Source organism: Dicentrarchus labrax, unplaced genomic scaffold (assembly GCF_905237075.1).
Source record: "Dicentrarchus labrax unplaced genomic scaffold, dlabrax2021, whole genome shotgun sequence".
Classification (NCBI taxonomy): Eukaryota; Metazoa; Chordata; class Actinopteri; family Moronidae; genus Dicentrarchus; species Dicentrarchus labrax.
In genome coordinates, this window is record NW_026136704.1 from 26,378,646 (window position 1) to 26,400,638 (window position 21,993).

The 21,993-nt window shown below is 38.8% G+C and overlaps 2 protein-coding genes across 7 annotated transcripts in view; one reads left to right on the top strand and one right to left on the bottom strand.

The window, feature by feature from the left end:
- Positions 1-21,993, top strand: part of nbeab (neurobeachin b) — a 193,812-nt gene that overhangs the window by 116,953 nt on the left and 54,866 nt on the right. For 5 of the 6 annotated variants that reach the window (XM_051397178.1, XM_051397180.1, XM_051397182.1 and 2 more), the window contains 3 exons: positions 3,900-4,024; positions 11,747-11,893; positions 17,689-17,825. In XM_051397178.1, the coding sequence (XP_051253138.1) occupies positions 3,900-4,024; positions 11,747-11,893; positions 17,689-17,825 (409 nt within the window). Of the gene's footprint in view, positions 1-3,899; positions 4,025-11,746; positions 11,894-17,688; positions 17,826-20,933; positions 21,184-21,993 lie in introns of those variants that run through there. The other variant, XM_051397184.1, reaches the window with a different exon arrangement.
- On the bottom strand, positions 18,495-20,885 carry mab21l1 (mab-21-like 1). The gene has a single exon (XM_051397219.1). It carries the CDS (start codon positions 20,480-20,482, stop codon positions 19,403-19,405), a length of 1,080 nt encoding a protein of 359 aa, XP_051253179.1. The 5' UTR covers positions 20,483-20,885; the 3' UTR covers positions 18,495-19,402.

Below are 21,993 nucleotides of genomic sequence, written 5' to 3' on the forward strand. Positions count from 1 at the left end.
CCAGAATTTCCCCAATAATTCTGTGAGCAGGTACATGGTCATGGTACATGTCTTTCATTTTTATTTTATTTTCTAATCAAGTTTTTAAAAAGTTTTTCCAGAGACACTTGCATCTCAAACTAATTCCTCATGCACTTTATAACTCATAGTCAGTTAGGACAACTGAAAACGAAAGAAAAGACCACTTGTCCTCAGAGTTACGTGTGTTCAGTGTCCCAGTGTGTGTGTGATAGAAACCAGTCACTGCGCCTTTGAATAGAATTGTCGCTGATTACTGGCATTTATTATAATTACCCCCTACTCATGTCACCAATGGAAGCTTTTAAAAGGAGTATAATGGTGTTTTATTGAATCAGCATGTCCCTGTCCTTCCTCTCGACCGCCTCACACAAATTTCCTCTGAGCATAAATAGAATAAAAAGGAAATCTTTAACCATGAGATCCTCATCTGTCTGCAGCCCTGTACATGGTTCAGTGAGCCATTTTGGTTTAAGTGACTTTGAAAAAACATAAAGGTAATTATTGCTTTTGACACTAGATCAGTGTAATGTCTTTATTTCAATGATTTTATCTTAATCGTATGGGATTTTATTTTACATCCTACAAGCCAATTGCGTGAATTTGAGTGAGTATAGAGCAGTCTTAAGTAGCTTTCGTTTGCTTCTCAGTTATGTGGTCTGAGCCTTGCTGATTTATCTTGGTAAAAGCACAGGTTTTTCCTTGCCCTGGCTCAAGTTTACCCTTTTACTCCAATGCTATTCTCCAAATAATCAGACGAAATATGAGAAAACAGAAAAGGGTCTCTACTGCCCTAATATAACAGTAGCGCTAAAAATATATCACTCTCTAATCCATGAGCCCTCGTCAGCCATCAAAATTCTCTAGAATGATGTTATAGTTTCCTATAAAACTGTTATCAATCCTTTTATTTTTATTTTCCTCCCCATCATTTTTGAATTATGTCTGTCAGCTTTCACTTTCCTTTTACAAACAAAACACATTCCCTGTAGACTGGCGTGTTAGATCTGGCAACTCAAAAACCTCAACACTGGCTCCTTGAGGAAAGGTGTGCTTTAAATACCTATTTGAGAGAGAAGAGAATAGACGATAGTCCTCTTACACATTTATCCTACTGCACTTAGCAAGTCTGAAAGCCTCCATAAATAATGGTGCTCCTGTTTCCTGTAGGTTATCAGTGCTGGAAAATTAGCTTTTAAAATGCGGTTTGAAATCCATTTGGGTGATTGATGGGTGACAGGACTAATAAATTTTGCCAGTTTCTAGGAGGCCAGCTCACAGCCATTCTTTATGGTTGTCATGAAGCCAGACACATTTGATGTAGAAAATAAGGAAGTCTCAAGCCGTCTCAGCTTAATAAAGAATGCTATTGGATAGACAATTTGTTGTTGTTACACAGACAATACAGGCAACTAGCTTTCTATTAAAGATTCTGAAACAGGAATTGTGTTTCATCTGCAGTCTTGAAAATGTAGGGATCAGACTATTAGACTATTGTTAGCTTTTGTAGTATATTAAATGGCAGAAATGTGTGTATGTGCTTGCCAAGTACAATTTTACTATTTTACTAGGGATTTTGACCAAACATTAAAGTTTCCGCCTATTCCTTATTTCCCTCCATGTTTTTAAGACATGGCTGTGTGGCTTGGTGGCCCAGAGCCACCTCAGAAATCCCCTGTATGGGAGCTCAGCAGCTCCCAGCTGTAGATCTCCATCAGGAGTACAATCCTCCGGAGCACTTTTTGGACCACCCTCAGAGAGGAGGCTCCTGCAGCATAGCACTTTGGCACAGTCCAGATCCAGTCTAGCACTGACCACATAGTCTAAAATTTCACAGGTCCTACTCAAACAGCAGAACACCACATTCAAACTGAAACCATCTGCACAAGACAGAAGAAGGGGAAGAGGCATCAAAATGTTGGCATCTATCTCACTAATGAGTCATTATAACTTGAGGGTTTGGCTTGTTGTGCTTTTGATTGCTGTAAAAGACAAATGAAGATATTTTGGCTGAAACTAAAGTTGTACTCAAATGAGCATCCTTAAACAGACCAAATGAAATGCATCAAATGCAGTTAATACTGTTATAGGGGAATCTTCAAAGTGGTGGATTTATCCCCCACTGGCATCTGCTGTCTATTTGCACTAAGAATTAGGGGACATAATCTTCAGCGGTAATCGCCCAGTTGCCTACAGTGGATTTACATTTTTCACACTGTGTAATCTTGCATTTACAATATCATTTACGTGGGTTTCTCCTTTCAACCCACTGACATCTCTCTTTTCCTCAGTTAAGCTGTGAGGGAGATTGACAGCGGACAAGCTCAAGGCGTTCAGTCTTGCTTTGCATACAGCGGCTCATGATACTTTGTGCATACAATGAGCACACACTTGCACGCACACATACACACATATTCAGTTTTGATTGATACTTAACTGAAACTGAGCTCTTGTTGCTGTCAGAGCCCAGCTAAGTCTCCTGAGCCTCTTGATTTCTGACATTTGTAGATATTATATTCATGGAGCATGCAGGCTGTATTTTGTGATGTGATCCCCTGTAACACTTTAATCTGTTTAGACTGCTTCAATACTGTGGCAGTGAAGGGGGCAGAAACCATACAATGCACTAGACGGCTGCCTGCCAAGGTCTTACTGTATCCTTCACGCACTGAAAAATCTCTACTTGGATTTGGACATACAGTACCAGATCCAAGGTTTTATTTTGAAGCTTTGTGTGGTTGTTTTTAGTATTTTACTTTTTAATAATATGGAGTCAACCTTTTAGATAAGAGCCTAAAGAGTTTGGTTCTACGATAGCATGTACTTCATGTTTGTGTAATAAATGGCAAAAAAAACTGTGTATATGAGTTAAACTGTGTGGGTATTTGAGTGTTCCCACTTGTACTGTATCTGTTGAAGTTCAAGAGTGATGCCATATTTCTTCACATTTGAATTAAAATTAAATGAAAATGAACCTCATGCCAGGTTGATGTAATCACCTCTTGCCTTACTGTCAACTGCACACCAATTATTTGAATCATCACTGTTGTTTATGTTTCTCTTCCCTCTTAAGGGTAAATTAAAGCAAGAATTTGTTTGCTGCATTTCCCTGTAAAGGAAATATGAAGGCTTTGAAATAGCTCCAGCTAGTGCACTGTTGGAACAAGCAGCACTTAGTAACCTAATGCTAGTCCTGGTGCTTAATGGTTTGCATTAGCTCCAAGCAATAAAATTATCCCAGGTCCTCACTAATGTTAGAATAATCATTTACAAAGATGGTTACCACATGCTGGAACTGTTTTCTTCTTTTTCTCTTTTTTTTTACGACCCTAATTCGCTGTTATTAATAATGAATAAAAATGCAATTTTCTGTCGGGTTGCTCCAGGGCTCTGGGAATCATTTCAATGAATATTTCAGCACATTATTTTAATCATGGCTCCACATATGCAGGGAGGGGGCTTGTTTTATAGGCTCATGCCTCAACCGCCCCAAGACCCCGATCATTAAACCCCACGCTGTCTGCGTTGAGGTTCCTACCTTTGATTTACAAGACTTGTTAAAAAACATTGTAAAAAAGGAGGCAAGCTGTGCCATTTATACTTGTAATTTGATGCTGTATTTGTTAATGGGAGTGCCTGTGATTTATGTGTGCAGTGGCTGCTGCTGCTCCCTGCTGTTCTGATGCTATAGGCTTTAGCAGAGCTAACAGTACTGGGCCTCTGCAGAGCATGCCACTAGTCAGCCTATAAATCTGCTATCTGTGGCCTGATTTTTCTCCTCAAGATGTTTTCCCCTGATAAGGAGGTGGCTGCTATAATCAGACCATCACTGAGGGGTGTGTTCTCCATCTAACCTACCTGTCTTCTTGTCTCTCTCACAGTCAGCTGCACGACTTCTGGCGCCTGGACTACTGGGAAGATGACCTGCGGCGGAGGCGGAGATTTGTCAGAAACCCATTTGGCTCCACCCACTTAGATGTCACATGCAAGTCACTGCAGGAGTATGGTGTGTTTATCATTTCTTTGTGAAATCCAAGTGTTTTTTTTTTTTAACCTATTGGAATTAGGGAGCTGAAAAGTCAAGTACATTATTACCCCATATTAAATGTAGAATATGAATGTTTCCATTAAGGCATTATAGAAAAGGTATTAAAAGGGTACTAAAGTCAAGCCAGGCTTGTCCATATAGTTTAGCATATTGCTGAAGAGAAGTTAAGTGTCATTTTTATAGGCAACGTATTTATGAGTCCTGTGAATTGAACATGACACATCCATTTTATTGTACTTTTTTATTTCCATCACAACACATACTCAGGAACAAATTGGATCTCTCCCTTTATTGTTCCTTCTCTTTGCCTGAAACTTTTCTTATTGACCCAGGCAGTCTTATAGTGTTGCCCACCACCTTGTGTCAATTTTGCCTTATGTCATGCAACACCGACTTTTAAAGGAAAGCAGCTCAGTACTATTAAACACCCTTGGCCCTTCTCCCCTGCCTCTAATTGAATAGCTGAGCAAATGTATTAATGGCACAAGGGTGAATGTATTGATTCTGAAATTAATGGAGTAAGCGCGTTCTTTACTTGATAGAAAATAGAAAACAGACAATGCAGTATGGTCAGGATAGCCTTTTAAAATGACTGTAGACTTACAGCAACACATGCGCAATTATCACAATGTTCACTGACCTCTGGCTAGCTCAGTGTGGAGCTACTCAAGCCGACCGTTGGCTAGGTTCAGGATGTCATCTGGCTGATTTCAGCTCTAGCTGTGCCATGGCTGCTGTATGAAGATCATGGCAGCTCTGTAGATAAACACATGCCAGCTGCTGCCTCAGCTGCAGGTGGTCCATATATGAAACACACATGCAATAATTGCACCGTCTGCTTTAGAGTTTGTGGTGGTTCCATTATTTTTAGCCATAAGCTAATTTTGTGGGGTTTTGGTGAGGTGTTGATAGGTGATGAAGACTCAAGGAAACAAATGTTTCAAATGTAGCCCTTTTAACTTAAGGCATAAGGCTTTTAGAACTTCAGTATCATCTGCAAAGAAATTGCATTGCCTTGCATCAACATTGCCTACCTGTAAATATTGTAAAAATCATAAGTATTTGAAGATTTTCATCGAAACTATACTTAAAGGTGGTGCAACAAAAGAAAAATAATTTCTTCTTTTTGCTGATAATACATAAACCTAAAACCCATACAATGTCTGTAGTTTTTTCTGTTGGAAAGGGCCTTGTATAAAAGCGGGGAGAATATTGTACTGAAGGTAGATAAAATAAACTATTTCATCCATTCTATGATCCTAGTATCATCGCCCATTGGCATCTTTACCCACTGTGCAGTTGCTCAAATTGGTGTGTGTTTCCTCTGCTTTAGTGAATTATGAGACAGATGTCCTCAAGAAAATGCTGCAGGTCCATATCATGTTATTTAGTCCATCAGATAATATGCTTTTGAGCTATATGATTTGTTTCTGTTGTTGGACATTAATGCTTCAGTGTCATTGACTGAAGAGTTGTTAAAGTCCTGCTGGCATGTGGTTGTTTTAATGAGTGGAATAATGTATAAACTTGTCAAGTGAAAGAGATCGCCTGCGGTTGGATGGCCTTCTTGCTCTCCTTGAGAGGTGAGCTGCACTTTCAGGCTTTTTGCAGCAGGCTTTGATGTGGTTGCATGGCGGAGGCCAGGATTTGTTATGAGTTCAAATGAGAAAGATCTTTTGTTCTTCTGTAGAGCTTCAATAGATTTCTTTGGCTGTGACAGTTGGCAGTTTGTTTTATATGTACGATGACAGTTTGTGTGGGTTTTTTTTGTATGAATATTTACTTTTAATTAACATAGTATTAAATATAGGACCTGTATTTAGCAGATAACCGTGGTGCAGAGGCTCAGAGGTTGGATATCTATTAGTTATAACATCCAGACTTTGTTTCCTAGATTTCAAAGGCACTCTATAGAACTTTTTAGTGGGTTGCCGGCTGCATAGGCACCAGAGTAGAAAAACAAAGAAGCTTGTTTGACTTGGCCCTCAAGAGTCATTATTAAAGCTTTAAAATCTGGGACTATTAGAGAACCAGTAGGTTGTCCAAATTGAATGCACAGTTTCTGGTCTGACAGCAAGATATGAGGATATACGCTCAGCCACCATTTTGAGTTTGAAGAGGGCAGACTTACACTGTTAATGTCAGTCTTACGCGTTCACTTGGGGGAAATGAAAGTGAGCAGGAAAGTTTATTTTTCATAAGAACATTTCAGTGAGTGAGTGGCCTGTGTCGTTTTTGACAGCATTTAAGAGTCTCGCAGTCTTCTGTGTCTTCTTTGAGATAGCTTGAGATATGTTTTTGTGCCATTTTGGGAGTTGGATTAATTTATTCATTTGTTTTGTGGATTTCCGAGAGAGATTACTCGACTGATCTCAAGTATTTTCAATAGCTTTTTTTTTTAAAGCTGATATTGATATCTTCAGACTAAAGTTAAAGTTGTACCTTTTTTGTGAAACACATATTTTCATTATTTTATTTTATTTCCATTGACATATGCCAGGTTGGAACAGAATTTAGATCCTCAAGAAAGAAATACTTCCATTCTTTGAGAGCGCAAAACTTTAAAAAAAATCAAGTTGATATATTGGCAAAACCAGTGCATCAGTGTAACCTTTATAATCACTTTTGTGCAATGTGTGTGCCTTTGTGTGCGATAGTGTGTACATTCATGAACATGTCTGATGGGAGGTTAAACTCTGCCTTAAACTCTGCCTCGTTGTCTATTAGCACCATTGACAGCTTAGCCAGCACATTCTGTCTCTGCCCTCTGCCTGTAATAACCTGCCCTGTTACAGCCAGCCACGGCCCAGTATCAGACTATATTGTTAGGTGATTGGAATTGGGCAAGCATGAAATGGAAGTCACGTTAATATTGATCCAAGTGTTTAACGGGGTGTTTTACCTCCGGGTGTCCTTGCTGTCTCATTTCAGGTGAGCAGCTTCTCTCCGAGCTGATTGCCCCGGGCGAAGATCTTTACAGCTCTTAACTGCAGCAGAGGCAGAAGCCTTGTGATGTGATATTAACCTTCTCCAGCTTTATGATCAACAATATTAAACTGTGACAAATGACATCAGGGCATTTACTAACATGCAAATCCAGACATTTGAATGCAGCCTTCAGTAAATACATGATACGTTATGTGCAGTACCTAATGTTCAGGTCCAGATGTGGCGATAATTAAACTCTGCTGTTAATGTTTTGATCGAGAGAAGATGAGGTTGTTTGTAACCTCTGGCAGCACAGTAGACACGCACTGCACATCCCAGGATATTGAATAAAGATCACCCCAAGAGGAAGCGTCTGCACCGCATAAACTCCCCTACATCAAAGTTATAATGTTTACTTTTACAGTCTCAAAACACATTCTCTGCTAAACGGATGGCTTGCATCACAGGAAGTATGGAGCTGTCATTTGTTCCCCCTCATTACATCCTTCAGTGCAGGGTAAATAAAAGTAAAGAGACAGAGGGCAGAATTGCATCGCCCTAACGGTAATGCAATCTCATAGACTGGACTTTTTCTCTCCATGTGGAATGTGGAGCCCGTGGAGAGGGTGCGTAGGAGGGCAGGATCTGAAACAGATAGAGTCTGGGAAACGGAAGAGATATATTTAAAACATTCTATAGAGCTCACGTTATATGGATATTGGAATGACTGCACTAAACGCTCATGTACGTTAGGAGGATAGAGGCTCATACTAACGCATGTTATCTGCAGAGATGTGACAGAATGAGACATAAAACAGAATAATATCTGCAAAAGCTCCAGAGTTTAAGCTCTCTTTCCAAGTCTTTGTTTAAAAAGAGGATGAGATAGCTGTTTGTCTTGTGTGTCCAAATTTTGGCTGTCATATCAATTGACAAACATTCAGTGATTTCTACAAGAGCCCCGCCTTTGCCCTTTTTCCAGCATTATCCAGATCTTGCTTTGCTGATCAAACCACTACATAAAAACATCTCAAAATGAGCTACCTGAAGTATTTTGTGCTTTATTTATAGTCGTGTATATTGAATTACACAAAGCATTTGTGAAATCAGCTTTTTCTTCTCCTGAAGAGAAGTACCCTACACGTTAGTTGAACTTTAAGTGAAACATGATGTCGTGGATTTCTTTTTGAGGAGTGGCAGTGAAGTGTTTGAGGCAGGGTGTATAATACATAGGAGACCTCGAAAAACCCATGCTCGCTGGCTCCATTGAGGCTATAAAAATGAAAGGCCAGTGCCTCACTGGTTCTTAGCATTACAGTATATCAAACATGGACCCTTGGCAACAGTATTATAGTTGATTCAACAGTTTTTTTTTTAAAGGCCTTTCAACTCTTATCTATTCCATACTGAATAGTAAAACTACTGAACACTCAAATATTTCTAAAGTGGGAACCTGTATCTAAGATTACAAAGTTTATTGGAATTGGGCTTTAGCTTGTTCACAAAAGAACACATCTACTCAATTTCATCACTCTGTGACACTGAGATAAATTATTCTTATCTCTCTGTCTGAAACACAAAATATTACTGCTCATGTGTGTTTTTTTTTTTTTTTTTACTTAACTCAATTTTTCATTTATGATGGTAAAAATACAATGATATTTAACTTTCTGGAAAGCTGTCACCATTAGCATTAAAAATTCATCCCTCTGCTTCTTCTATCAAAACACGAATCCTTTTTTTATTTTTCCTGAACTGATATTACATTGGTTTACACTTTAGAATGAGCCCTCATTGTGTTATATCCTGGCATTAAATCTTGTTTCAACAGGAATCACATCACATTAAAGAAGTAAAGAGGCTGCGTCATGGTGTCTATAAAAAGGATCACGTCCCCTTTTTCGTGAATTTCAACTTTGAATTATAAATATATTCTCAAAATAAAAAATAGAATTTAAGTGAAATGTCAGTAACTTAAGGTTTCTATGACTCCTGGATGGAACTTGAAATCAGATTTATTTTGTCCTCCTATTAAAACCCATCAAATAATCCCATGTGATTTTTCATGGAGATTACATTGTATAAGAAGTTCAAAATGTCCCCCGACAGTAACATTTTAAACCTTTTTATTGAGTTTTTTTTTATATTGTGCTAAAATAGGCAAACGGTAGATATCCTAAAAAGTACTCCGGACCATGGATCCTTGTTAACCCCCAGTGATGAGGGCTCAGGGGCGTCCTCCATTGGTCACAGCTGGCAGGTCTTCATCAGCCTCCAATGGGGTCACAAATGCTCTGCAATGCACTTTACTGAGTGTAATTAGTGCACTCTGAAGCAGTTTCAACTCAGTGATTGAACAAGAGGACCCGTGAGACTGGTGATCGGTGGCTTCTCCTGGCACTGTTCCTGAAGGGCTTTAGAGTAGACATGAAATGAAACTGCTGTTTTCTTTTTTAAGAGACGAGAAGTCAATGGCAGTGGCTTTTGATGGGCTGCTCACTTTGTAAGGTTAATTATATAGATGCTAGTTGGTGTAGCATCATTATACAGTGATGTGGCATAGGCAACATATTTCTTTATTAAGTGAATATTGTCTAGAAATGTACATTTAATTGGATTTGAGAGAAAGATTAGACTCAAATGACAGCTTCTCAAATCTAACGCATACATCTGCAATTGTATTACCTGGTAGTTTTGTAAGTTGTTTTTTTTTATTTTGTGTATGATAACAATAGGCCAACAAAGGATGATTCTGAAGATCAGTTCAGTATCTAATTAATAACTACAGTTGCATTCAAGGATGATAAGATAAAAATGTAGAAGAATTTCAGGTTCTCGCTCCATAAAATCAACTATACAAAGAACTTTTACATCCTTCAGTCGGCGATAATGGGATATGCATGTACTGTATTATCTATCTCAGCCTGCACTTGTCTCCTGTTCTTTTTTCATTTTAGTTCATTTATATGAGTTATATTTGATATCCAAAGGGTCATTCTCTTTATTTGGCCATTTAGTGGTCGAGGGTGAACACATGAAAATGTTTCTAATGTGTCTTCTTAAACACCACTGCACAGCAGATCATTTAATGGTGACAAATGGCGACCCTTTTCACAGCTGCACTTTTAATATAAGAATGTCTCAGCGTCAACGGGCTATCACTCATGAGAAGATCACTTTTCATGTCAGCACATTTTCTCCTTCATGTCATACCTCTTCATTTCTCGTTATTTATAACCATATTACTTTTTCTGTTAGGAAAAATTGCATCGTGGGTAAAGCTGATCCTCTACCCTGCATTGTTGCCTCCCCCACAACAGTTGATGTCGGTCATTTGTGTGTAGAAATCAGCATGGTTTATTTGGTTTACTCAACCCTGTACAGACTTGCCAATCAGAACATCAGCCTGTCTATGGAGCTTTCTCTCATTTACTTGGAGCATAATGATGGTTTACAGAATTACAGTTTTAAGTTTCACTCATTCTGCTTTGATCCCTGACCGCTGGCTGGCTCTTGGCTTTAACATTACACAGAATTCATTTCCGAAACGCACAGACTTCTTCCCTCCCTCTGATGAAAGCACTCCAGATATGAGACAGAGCAGGAAGCAGACTTTTTTCTCAGTAGCAGTGTTGACAACAGTCAAATGTGACCTCTTCAAGACAAGGTACATGTTCCTCAGGGGAGGGAGAGGCGAATTAAGAACTGTGCTGAAAGGAAACATGTCAGACGAGTGTCAGCCACCTCCCATTCCTTGATATGTGTTCTTCCTTTCACACACGCAAGTTTTTCCTCTGCTTATTTCCTACATTGGACTTCAGAAAGACAAATTCCCATAAACGCTCTGAGGAGCCGTGTGGCAGGCACATGTTGGAGATGGGCTGATTTAAGTTGATAAATGTGTTGTGAGACCCCTTTGTTTTGCAGGATGTATGAACACATCTTATTCAATGAGTGTGCTCCACTATAGCCATATGATGAAATCCTGGTGTAAGCATCCTCCTAATTGTACTGTCTGTTCAGTCTCATTCTTGTCAAGTCTCCAAAAGCGGCAAATGATATCTCTAATCGACTACGAGCTCGAGATGTATTCCCCGACTCAGCTGTTGGTCTTTCAAGATACAGATAATGTTTCATTGTTGACCTTGTCTAAAAATAAAAGCTGAAACACCTCTGATGTTCAACCGCGCGAAATGTATTCAGTCAGTGAACGTGTACCCTGACATTCTTTCATATGCTCTGGCAAGTACATTAGTGAGCTTCTCATATCAGGTTCATCCTGCATATATTGTGTATTTCATGCAGAGTTCCTCTGTGGCTTATTTTATTATATATATTTTACTAGATGTTATGCATCACTGTCTTTTTGTGTGGGGGTACTTTTGTTTTCTACTTAGGGTGTTGTTGGATTTTCTTGAACTTTATTTATTATATGATTTTCCATATGTTGTATGTTGTATGCTGTATGCTATATGCTATATGCATTACTTATTATGTATTATACTTACTACTAATACTAAATTAAATTGCCTTGCCTTGCCTTGCCTTGCCTTACTTTAGTACAGTATTGCTGAACAGAAGTGTATCAATTTAAACTGCAATAGTTAATGGCAGAATAGGAAAAGTGATTGGACTTTGCCAAGGAATAGACCATAGCCAAGTATTTCTGTGCATTTCTCATTTACCAATCTGAGTTTTAGAGGTCGGAGTGCAATATTTAGTAGTGTCTCTTCCCCATATTTATTTTGACAGGCACAGAGGAGGACGAGGTTGTCAAGTCTACAAAGGTCTTCCGCAGCCAAACTGTGGTCAGCCAGAACCCCGAGACAGAGTTGGTGCTGGAAGGAGACGACGATGCCGTCAGCCTGCTGCAGGAGAAGGAGATGGACAACCTGGGTGGTAAGTCAGCACACCAGCACCTCCATTAACCCCAAGTCAGCATCACCTCTGCTGGAGTATCAGCACTTGTCTTTTATCTGTCTTCTTCCTAATAGCTGGCACATTTACAGGGTACATGATTAATATCAGTGCATCTAACTAACTGTTTGGATCAGTGTAATAGCTTTTAATGCTTTTTTTTTAGGCAACGGGAAAGGGGAGACTTTGAGATCTAAAATCTACATATCTAATGATTGTGAGGTTTGAATTTACAGATTGCTTCCTGCAGTTCACCTGCACTGTAGTCCTGAAGTCAGAAACGTTGTCTCTGTGTTCTAGTTTGCACAGCTATGCTTAAGTTTGACAGCTACATATTTTTTTCGTCTGATAAGTGTCCTTCTCTGTTTTGTTTTGGATCTCGTCAGCACGGTTCCTTCCTCGAGTGTTTATCTCCAGAGGCAAGTCTTAAAAAGTTAAACTAACACCGGAAAGATGATCAGTCCAGATATGTCAGAACTCATATTTATGATTTGTCAAGCAATCAGTGATTACAGTTGATATGCACCACTGCTTGCTAATGCTTCACTTTACGGTGGCCTTATTTCACCTGTCACCTGACCTAATAATGTACTGTAAAAGGTCGGGTGACACCACTCAAAATCTATATGTGTAAACTGAGACCGAAAATTGTGTTTGGTTCATTGAGTTATTAAACCCATATACTAACAGAGCATTATTATGTAACAGAGACTCTGCTGTCTGAGGGCCAGTATATTAGTAATTACATTTTAAGGCCATAGTAAAGTGTCATGTATTGTAATCAAAGTAATCCGAGCTAAGACACTTGATAACACAACTCTTCTTACACAATCTCTTGATTATACTGATTTAACATTATTAAAAACTACTGAGTGAAAATCTTGTGTAAAACTGTTATAAGATCAGATTCTGCATTTTGTTACTCTGAATCAAAACCCTGCAGACTATTGACACACACATAATCAAACACATGTAACATAATCAGTCAGCACATATTTTTATAGTTACATATTGTTTTAGTCATTCAAACATTTATTTTTCCAGTAAATACGTCCCATTCCAGGGGTATTGGGAAATTACAGTAATTATCTTTCTTCTTTTCAAATGAACAAAATATGTTTTAACTGAACCTAGAAGAACGTTGCCAAGAAAATTGCCTATAATGTGTTTCTGTGTGGATGTGAGTACCTAGATGTTAAAGGAGATCAACTTAATTATCCTGCAGTCAAACTAATCCTGATTCTCTCTTCAGTGAACAGTCATTAAGATATTAATTGGCTTTTAATAGCTTATAAAAGAAAAATATAATATTAAATCTTTATTAATCTTTGATTTATTTTACCTGTATAATTATTATTTTTATCCAGTATCTTAACTCTGTTTTAATACTTTGACACAATTCAGTCAATTGTGTAACTTACTGCCAAGGCAGTGGTTGCCCAAAGAGAGAAGTAATTTAAGCGGCATCACACTGTGTGTGAGCCAAACTATTAAGCCAACCCCTAGCTGCTTTTCAAGTTACTGCCATGACTTTAAAAGGTAAGTTATCCAGAGTTCACTTGAGTGTAGATCAAGTACGCTACATACTTGTCAATAAAGCCAAATCTTCGCTTAAGAATTGGTGGTTTAAATAAGCAGACTCTGTAACTGGATTGATGTCTACATGATACAAGCTTTTTAGTAGAATATAAAGTAATACCATGGCATAAATTAATAGCCATGTCAGCCATGATCAAGATCCAAAAACATCTCTTATATTGTAGTAAAATGGATAAAGAAGTGAAAGAAAAAAAAAGAGTCTGGGCCATTGCTACTGACCGCTGTTGTGACTGGTTGTTGTTTTATTTTGATTATTGGCTACTTGAGATGATGTTTATTAACATTTGCTTATACTAGCTGGGTTGTCCTCAAAAATAACAAACCTGAACAGGAACTGTCTGGCTGTTCTTGTTCTGGCAGTGGAATTGTGATAATAATCCAATGCTGTGGATTTTTTTTTACTACGTTCTGAAAGTTAAGCAACTTGACTTAAAACTGTCACAAGTTTGATTACATAATCCCCCCCCCGACATCTGTAATGTTACCTAAATGTCTTTAATAAACCTGTTGGATCTGGGCTACCACAGAGTAACGGTAGGAGTAACAAATATCAATGCATGTATGTAATGGTAATGGATTTGTTCCAGATAGAAATTGTAAGTAAAAAATGCCCTGAGACTCTAGATTCCCAGACACTTAGATAATTACATTAGGTTCATAGCCCCGTATACATTATCTAGTTATCATGGCTCAGTATATGAGGCTCAGGCTGAACCAGGGCACTGCTGAGTAGTGAAATCCTCTCTAAGATCCCACAGATGAATCTCAGAGGAGGAGGCTAACCCCTCCTCTTTGTCCTAGAGCCAGCAGGCAGCCAAACACTCCATGTCTGTCAGATGAACCCTGCTCTGCCCACTCAAAAAGCAAGGCAAAGGCTGACATACAATGAGAATGTATTCTCCTTAGGGGAACTAATAATCACCTTGTGCAAAACAGAAATACTGACATTGAATATTTGTGATACATTTATGATGTGTGTGCTTGCTTGGAATTATACATTTTAAAAGTGCAATTAACTGAATAATAACATTTTATTTTTATGTTGAATCAAAGTTGAGTTCATGTTTTTACCAATAGGGGAGCTCCCTCACTCACAACATTTGGGTAATGTTTTTACCAGGATGCACTGTCTGTGTTTGGCCTGTATCTAATCTCAGGCATGAACAGCCTTAATGAGAGATCTGGGACTAGATCCTTGTCAACAACAGTGCTCCTCCTGCCAGCCGTTGGGTCACTGCCTGCTGCTGCTGCTGCCAAAGGGGCGGCGCCTGCACTCAAGGGCCCAGGCAGTTGTGGTTACTGAACCTATGATTAGTTTTGCTCCCCCACAAACATTGTAAATGCTGTCTTTGCTTGCACTGGCATTAAATGAGCCTTTTTGTATGCATACATTGTAACCAAAATCGCGTAAAATAGAAACTTAAGATGAGCATGTGAGAGGAAATAAGAGCTTCACAAAGTCTCTCATGTCAAGCAAAAGTCTGTAGATTTGACTGTTCTGCTGTCATACCGGAACCATGTTAGCATACCCCAAAGTGTGGTTTAGCAGCCACAACCATTTTGTTCTGGCTTAATTTAGCCTTTCTGTGTTCATTGTAGTCCCCATTCACAATATTGACCCCTTGAGTGGTGACCTGTTTATAAAAGAGTAAAACCGACACAACATTTCAGAATATGTAATCTCAGAAAAAAATAAGAGGAAGACGGGGTGTTACTCCATTTTTTGCATAAGCAAGTCCCCCAACTTTCTTGCTTGTTTTTTTTTTTTTTTTAATTCATAGGTAGGCTATATAATCCTGTTTAATATAAACAGAATAATGGTGACATAAAAAGATATACAAACTACACTGGAAATTTTAATTATTTATATTAAACATTTTAGCCGATTTTAATTTAATTATTGTTTTCTGCAGCTTTATTAAATAGTCCAGTTCTCTAGGCTTTTATATGTCATTGTTGTATGTTGAAAGATAAACGCATGCTTTGAAAAGTGTGGAAAAAATGGCCATTGCCTCAGTGACTCAAATGAACAACAAGGCACTGTGCCTCAGATACTCAGCATACAGTAATGGCTGCAGCTGTGCATGTGTGTATATGTGTGTGTATCTATAAGTCAACACATGCATGTTTGCAAGTGAATGATAGTGCCCAGGTGTGCAAGTAACCTACTTCCACTTGTATTTCTCCCATAATGTAGAATATAAAAGCACTCGGCCTTATCAAGTACTGCAGTCCAGCGGACGGATTGTGGGTAATAATATACCCATCTTCCCAGCAGTTCTCCCAAACTCCCACCACACCGAAATGAGACTTTTCATCACTTCATTAAATTGGCCTGTCATTTGACAAATATTTGCATTTTCATTAAAAGAAAGACCCAACAGCCGGATATTCCGAGCTTTAGCCTATATACACACCACTCATCCTGTGTAACTTGCCCTTAATTTCATTATTCTCCTGTAAACATTTTAATGCCATATAGCCTAATTATGGAAGGATCCCTGAGGGGATTACTGCCTAATCCTCTTCCTCCCCATGAGCAATGGATGCCGTGGCTTAATGCTTCAGGCATTGTGTCTTTCCCTCTGTGTGTGTGTGTGCGTGTGTGTAGCCCTTTAGGGCCACACTACAATGCATCAGCCCTAAAAGTGTTAATATGTTTGTAAGAGGTGAATGGTCTTGTAATTTAGGGGCTGGGGTGAACATGGAGACAAACTCCTTTTATTGTAGCTGAAACAATTTATGCCACAAAGTGGGTCAATTGGCAGAAATAATAATAATAATAATAATAATAATAATAATAATAATAATAACAATGATAGTGATAATAGTTTTATATAAATGCTTCTTAATGGCGTGCAATTGAATTTATTTTTTATTTTTTATGTTCTGTTTATTTATAAATACTCTAACCGTTATCTGAAATGCAGTAAAACAGTCTGAGGTTACTGCAAGTATTTACTCTTCATATGAAGCGTGTAAGCAACGTGTAGCACCCGGGCTGATAGCATCAGCAGATAGGATCACCGTTAATGGACCCGAGCAACGCTGAGAAAAAAAAGCCAGGGAGGGCGGTTTGACTGTGCAGCCTGCAAGAGCGATGAAGGGGCGCTCTGGGAGTTGAGACCGAAATCCACTTGTATTCCTGTAACACTATCGGCCATAATTGGCTGAGGAACGCAGATTAAGATTGATGAGACATTAAAGTGGCTCTTTGGAGTTTAAGGGATCGATAAATATCCTGATTTCGAGAGCTTTCGTTTGAGAGCAGACAAATCACTGTAACGGTGCTCCACAGCGACACTGATCTGAGAACATGGAGGTTGGAGCAGAGGAAGAGAGGGAGGGAGGGAGGAGACTGAAATAAAGATGTGATCACTATCAGCTGGCAGGGTCACAAACCCACCTTTGAAATTCTGGACAATTGTTTGGACTTGAGAAGAAGCTTGTAGTTTTATTGTTTTCTTACATGTCTTAATGTATACGAGGTATATTGGAGAATAAAAGAAAAGCTTTTTTTATTTTTTTATCTATTTATAGGCTGATGCCCCATTTAAAGCAACCCTGAAAACCAATGATGTAAATTCATATTTTACAAATGTTCTACAATTGCTTAATATGACCATGTGCGAGAAATAATAAATTGTTTTATTTTATTTAACTTCATGAAAACCTATTTTTCTCAATAGTGGTGGTTGCTTGTATTGTGATCCGATCAGATCATAAACAAACAACCTTTTTTTGTTATGAGTCCATCACAGGTTTACAAACACGTAAACAAAAAGGTTTTGATGACATCTATTATCTATTTATAGGCCTAATAAATCTGCTGTATTACGCGCTTGTAGTCATGTGCAATGCAAAGACAAAAGGGCGCCTTTGTTTTATGGCGCTTTAAATAATAAAGACTAATACAATTACGACTTTAAGGGAGCAGCCATAATGCTAATATTTGACTGAACTACGATAATTAATATAAAAACGACCTAATGTTTATACGCGCAGGGTGTTTACGCACGTAGCGGCACAGTTAGACGCAAACAGGCAGCAGGCATTTTGTTATCCATTGTAATCGGTCTGATCAGTTTTACATAGCGAACCTCAGTCTTGTTTTATTTCACATAAATGCCATCTTTACTGACTGTGTTACCGTGGCTGCCCCCCTCTGCACTCTGCAGGCCCAGTGGTCCTGAGCAGCCCGGCCCAGCTTGTTGCCCCTGTCCTGGTGGCCCGGGGGACTCTTTCCATCACCACCACTGAAATCTACTTCGAGGTGGACGAGGATGACCCTGCCTTCAAAAGGGTCGACCCAAAGGTAAGTAACCTGCAAGCAAGTGTGCAGCCCAAGTTTATAAAGCAGGCAGTTTCTCCTCTCATTGTAACAGTCCGACAGGTAATAAATATTCACTATATTTCAATTCTACAATTGTTGGTTTATAAAGGAAAACCGTGGACTTGCACAGGTGATGTTTTCAGTGGCGCGCTGCGCTTCTGTCCATGCTCTGCTTTTTTTATATTATATGTTGACGTTTTGTGACAAGAAGTTTGTTGTAAATCACGGTTGAGTTTCATTCTGTGTGTTTGAATTTGCAGTATTATTTATGCATTAAAAAAAAAAAAAAATCATATAATGACCACTGAGGCCTAGTCGTCGTGCTCAACCATCAAACAGCGGTGACAGTTTATCCACCAAGTTAACAGGTTATCCGCTTAATGTTCAAATAAATTCCACGCAAAAAGGTTTTTTTTTTTTTTAAAAAAAATCCAAACTGGTCGACAGTGGTGCAGATCTATTTAAACTACTGTGTATGAAAATTATTCCTTCCTTATTCCCTATTCTCATTTTAAGCTGTCAGACTCATCCAGAACACCTACAAGAGTCAGAGACCCCGAAATTAAAGATTCCATTATATTATTATTGCGGGGCATTAGGCCTATAAGTCACTAAAAACACATTTAATAAAACCATAATGGGACACAAATATAAAACAGCTCGTTTTATTAGCTCTTTAAATTAGATCAAAGACAGAAATTAAAAAAATCAGATCACAGATGTTATAATCCAGTGTATTTCAAGTGCATTTTTTTCAATTAAACTGTAATATATATATATACTATATATATGTTTTCATTTTCATTTTTTCATGTAGGCCTAAGCATGGTAGAGAAAAACAACAACCAAAAAAAAATGTTCGAGTACTTTAAATAATAATTCAAGTAAATTGATGGAATGTTTTCAATGTAACAAATGTCGTACGCCTACCATCAAAATGTAAACTTTCAAAAATTAGACAATGTCCATTGAAACAGATGAATCAGACTACCACTGATGCAAGTATAAATAAAAAAAAAACGTTTCTACCAGATAAAGGAAAAGTTCAGAAGTAGATTTAAACAGGTGGATCCTATTTACGTGTCACAGAACAACATTCACAATTTCAGACCACTTGAATCACAACCTATGAATGTATTTACAGTATAAAATGTACAGATGTGTGTTTTTATTTTTTTCTCCAAAGTTTGTCACGGGGCTTTATTTTAAAGCATTTAAGAAAATGTAGGATTTAGGCAACCGTGTGGCACGGAGAGAATAGAAGCCACTGTTGAGGTGGACTCCTGGATTAATGGTAGCCAATAATTTAAACTTGCTCCTAAATATTGACACCGGTCAAAAGGTGCACGGGGAGAATGGCAAACTAAACTGTCTGTCATAAAATAAAATAAAAAATCATCTTGAAACAGGCTAGGCCAAAACCTATTTAACAACAGAGGACAGTCACTTTTTCACAAGACTTTGCAAATTGGTTGGCATTATTTTTCCTGTCCGTTTATGAGCTCGTTAGGCCTCTTTACCACAATGTTTAAGACGAGGTGAACTAACATATTTTTACCTCAGAGTTTCTCCAAGCTTTTGGGGTTGGTCAGTATTTCTCTTGCCAGTCGCCAAGTCTGTTTGGCTGCGTTCTCAAGAGAAGAATGAGGTTTTCCTTGAAATAGGTCTAAATTGGGCAGGAAATAATGCGGGCACCTTCTGCACTGCAAACATGAAATAAGCTGCAATAGTATCCCGTTCAGACGGTCGCCGAGGCAGTTCTCATCCCAGTCCGACTCCCTGGGATGCTTCTCACACTCATAGGAAACCAAAGTTTTCATGTGGTAGTTGTTCAGGGGTTGTCCGGGCAGTTCGAGGTGCCGGTCGCGTAAGGCTTTAAGGACTGACAAGCATTTCTTCCTGCATCCACCCAGGAGGAGCCGGTTCTCGGCCTCGGCGAATTGCAAGACCCAGGCGTCGCTCTCTGCTGAGCTCTGCTTGCCGTTCAGGGAGTAGCACTCTTTGGATAAAAGATTGAAACCTTCCGCTTTCACTTCTGCCACTCGGTTAGGTCCCGGCCAGGGGATGTGAGGGAGAGGCCAGTGCGCAGCGCTTCGTGGCCAGATCCCTGTGCACTTGAAAGCCGGCGTGATTTGCACCACATATCTGTCTCTAATGCGCAACTTCACCTCACTTGTGTCAGCGACCATTTTGACAACATCTCTGTAGCTGCATTTATCCACTGCCTGCGCCACCAGTGTCTGAAATCTCGACCGGATTTTGCGCGCCGAGAGGTAACCGGAGGCTGTGATGAATTCAACCCAGAGAGACATGCTTCTCTTGCGGCCGTCGCTGAGCTTGAGCACGGCGCAGCCCGGGAGGGATCCGTCATCCACAAAGTTGAATACTCCCATCTGATTCAGATAGAGCACAACCTCGAACTCGGTGGGAGAAATGACCTCCAGTCCCTCGAAACGATTATCCATCTCGCTGAGAGAGCTGATGAAGCGGGGTTCCTGCACCTCGACCTCCTTCAGGACATCCGATACCACCTTGCACACCTCCCGGATGGTCTTGGAGATGGCTGCTTTTCGAGACTGACATTTCTCGTTGTAGTATTTGTTGAGGTGATACACCAGTTTTGCCTGGGCGGCTATCATATTAGGGCAGAGATCCGGGTTATACACCGGAGTCTCGCAATAAGCCGAGGGATCCAACGCGGCTGTTTGTACGGGAGCCAATTTTAGAGAAGAAAGAAAGCTATTTAAAAAGAAAAAAAAAACTGTCTATTTATAAGACAACTATTCAAAGCTGTGCACAGAGCACATGCGTAATAATTATATCATAACATTCACAGCTGTTGTACCGTAAACTGCATTGAAGTGCTCGGAGCAAGTCCTCGAATTTATCAGGATGGCCTGATTAAAAGTCCATTTCAACCTTGTGAGGTTCAGCAACTGGAGAAAAAAAAAAACGCCTTTTGGTTTTTCTCTGATCACTGTGCCAGTTAGGAGTCCGCGTAATTGCGCAGAGTGGAGTGTGCCCTCCTGACGCAGACGCCCGGTGTTGCTGTGTTTTACAACAGGGAGACACACACACTCTTTATTATAAGGGAGGAGTTGAAACCAAGATGTCCAATCGCTGTCTGATGCGTCACCGCTTCCCAGTTTATCGAAAACAAATTCATCCCCGGGTGTTATATACAAGTAAAAAGTACAGGTAGTAGTAGTATATCGAGGAGCGGAAGTACACCTACGCATTTGGAGAGAAGAAAAAAACAACAACAACATTTTCACTGCGTTACGGTGCTTTTTCTTGGACTCTATCTGCTGCTTTTTTAGTCAGCTATATTTATGAAACAGTAGGTGGATTTAGAATTGTTTAGTATTTATGTCTTCGGATAATAAAAAATTTAAATTTGCCATTTAAATCTTTTCTTTTTCTCCAGTGGACCGGATCCATTTTTTTTCCTAAGACACATCAGATGAATTGACATTAGAGTAATTTAGGGACTTTGAAGTTACGCAAAATATACATATATTTTATAAATGAAGTTTGGCTTAATTTTGCGTTTTGTTTTTGAAGCTATAAAATACTCATGAATTAGTTTATTAATTAAACCTTTAGTTAGTTAAATTCATTGAACAGCCTGATGAGGTACCAGGCTTATTTATGATTGATGAAAATGTTGTTGCGCTGTTTATATTTAGCCTTGTGATTATATCTGACACATTAATGATCATGGGTTTGTGTTTTAGCATGCAGATTGAGGAGAAGGCGGATTTGTTTGGCTCTTTTACTGTGTGGAACACCTTGTACTGTAGTACAACAATCACACGCGCCACTATTTTTCAGTCATTTAATTAATGTATATTGTAAGAATAAAAAAACTCAATTGTGATCTTAACATACATTTCTTTCTTACATTGCTCAAAAATGAAATGTAAATTAAGATTCATATTGCAGTGTTTTATTGTGTTCATCTGACAAACGAAAGAATGTATGAAAGATTATTATTTTTTATAATTTATATATAAAATGCTTATGATATGGACATTATTATTGTTTTTGTTTTCATAAATACCAATCCTCTAATTTCATTATTAAATTAAAGAGAATAATATACATTGGTATTTTACAACCTGTTATTGTTGCTGATGAATATGTTTTT

Coding starts and splice junctions, on each gene's coding strand:
- mab21l1 (XM_051397219.1), bottom strand. CDS start 20,482: ATGATAGCCGCCCAGGCAAAACTGGTGTATCACCTCAACAAATACTAC.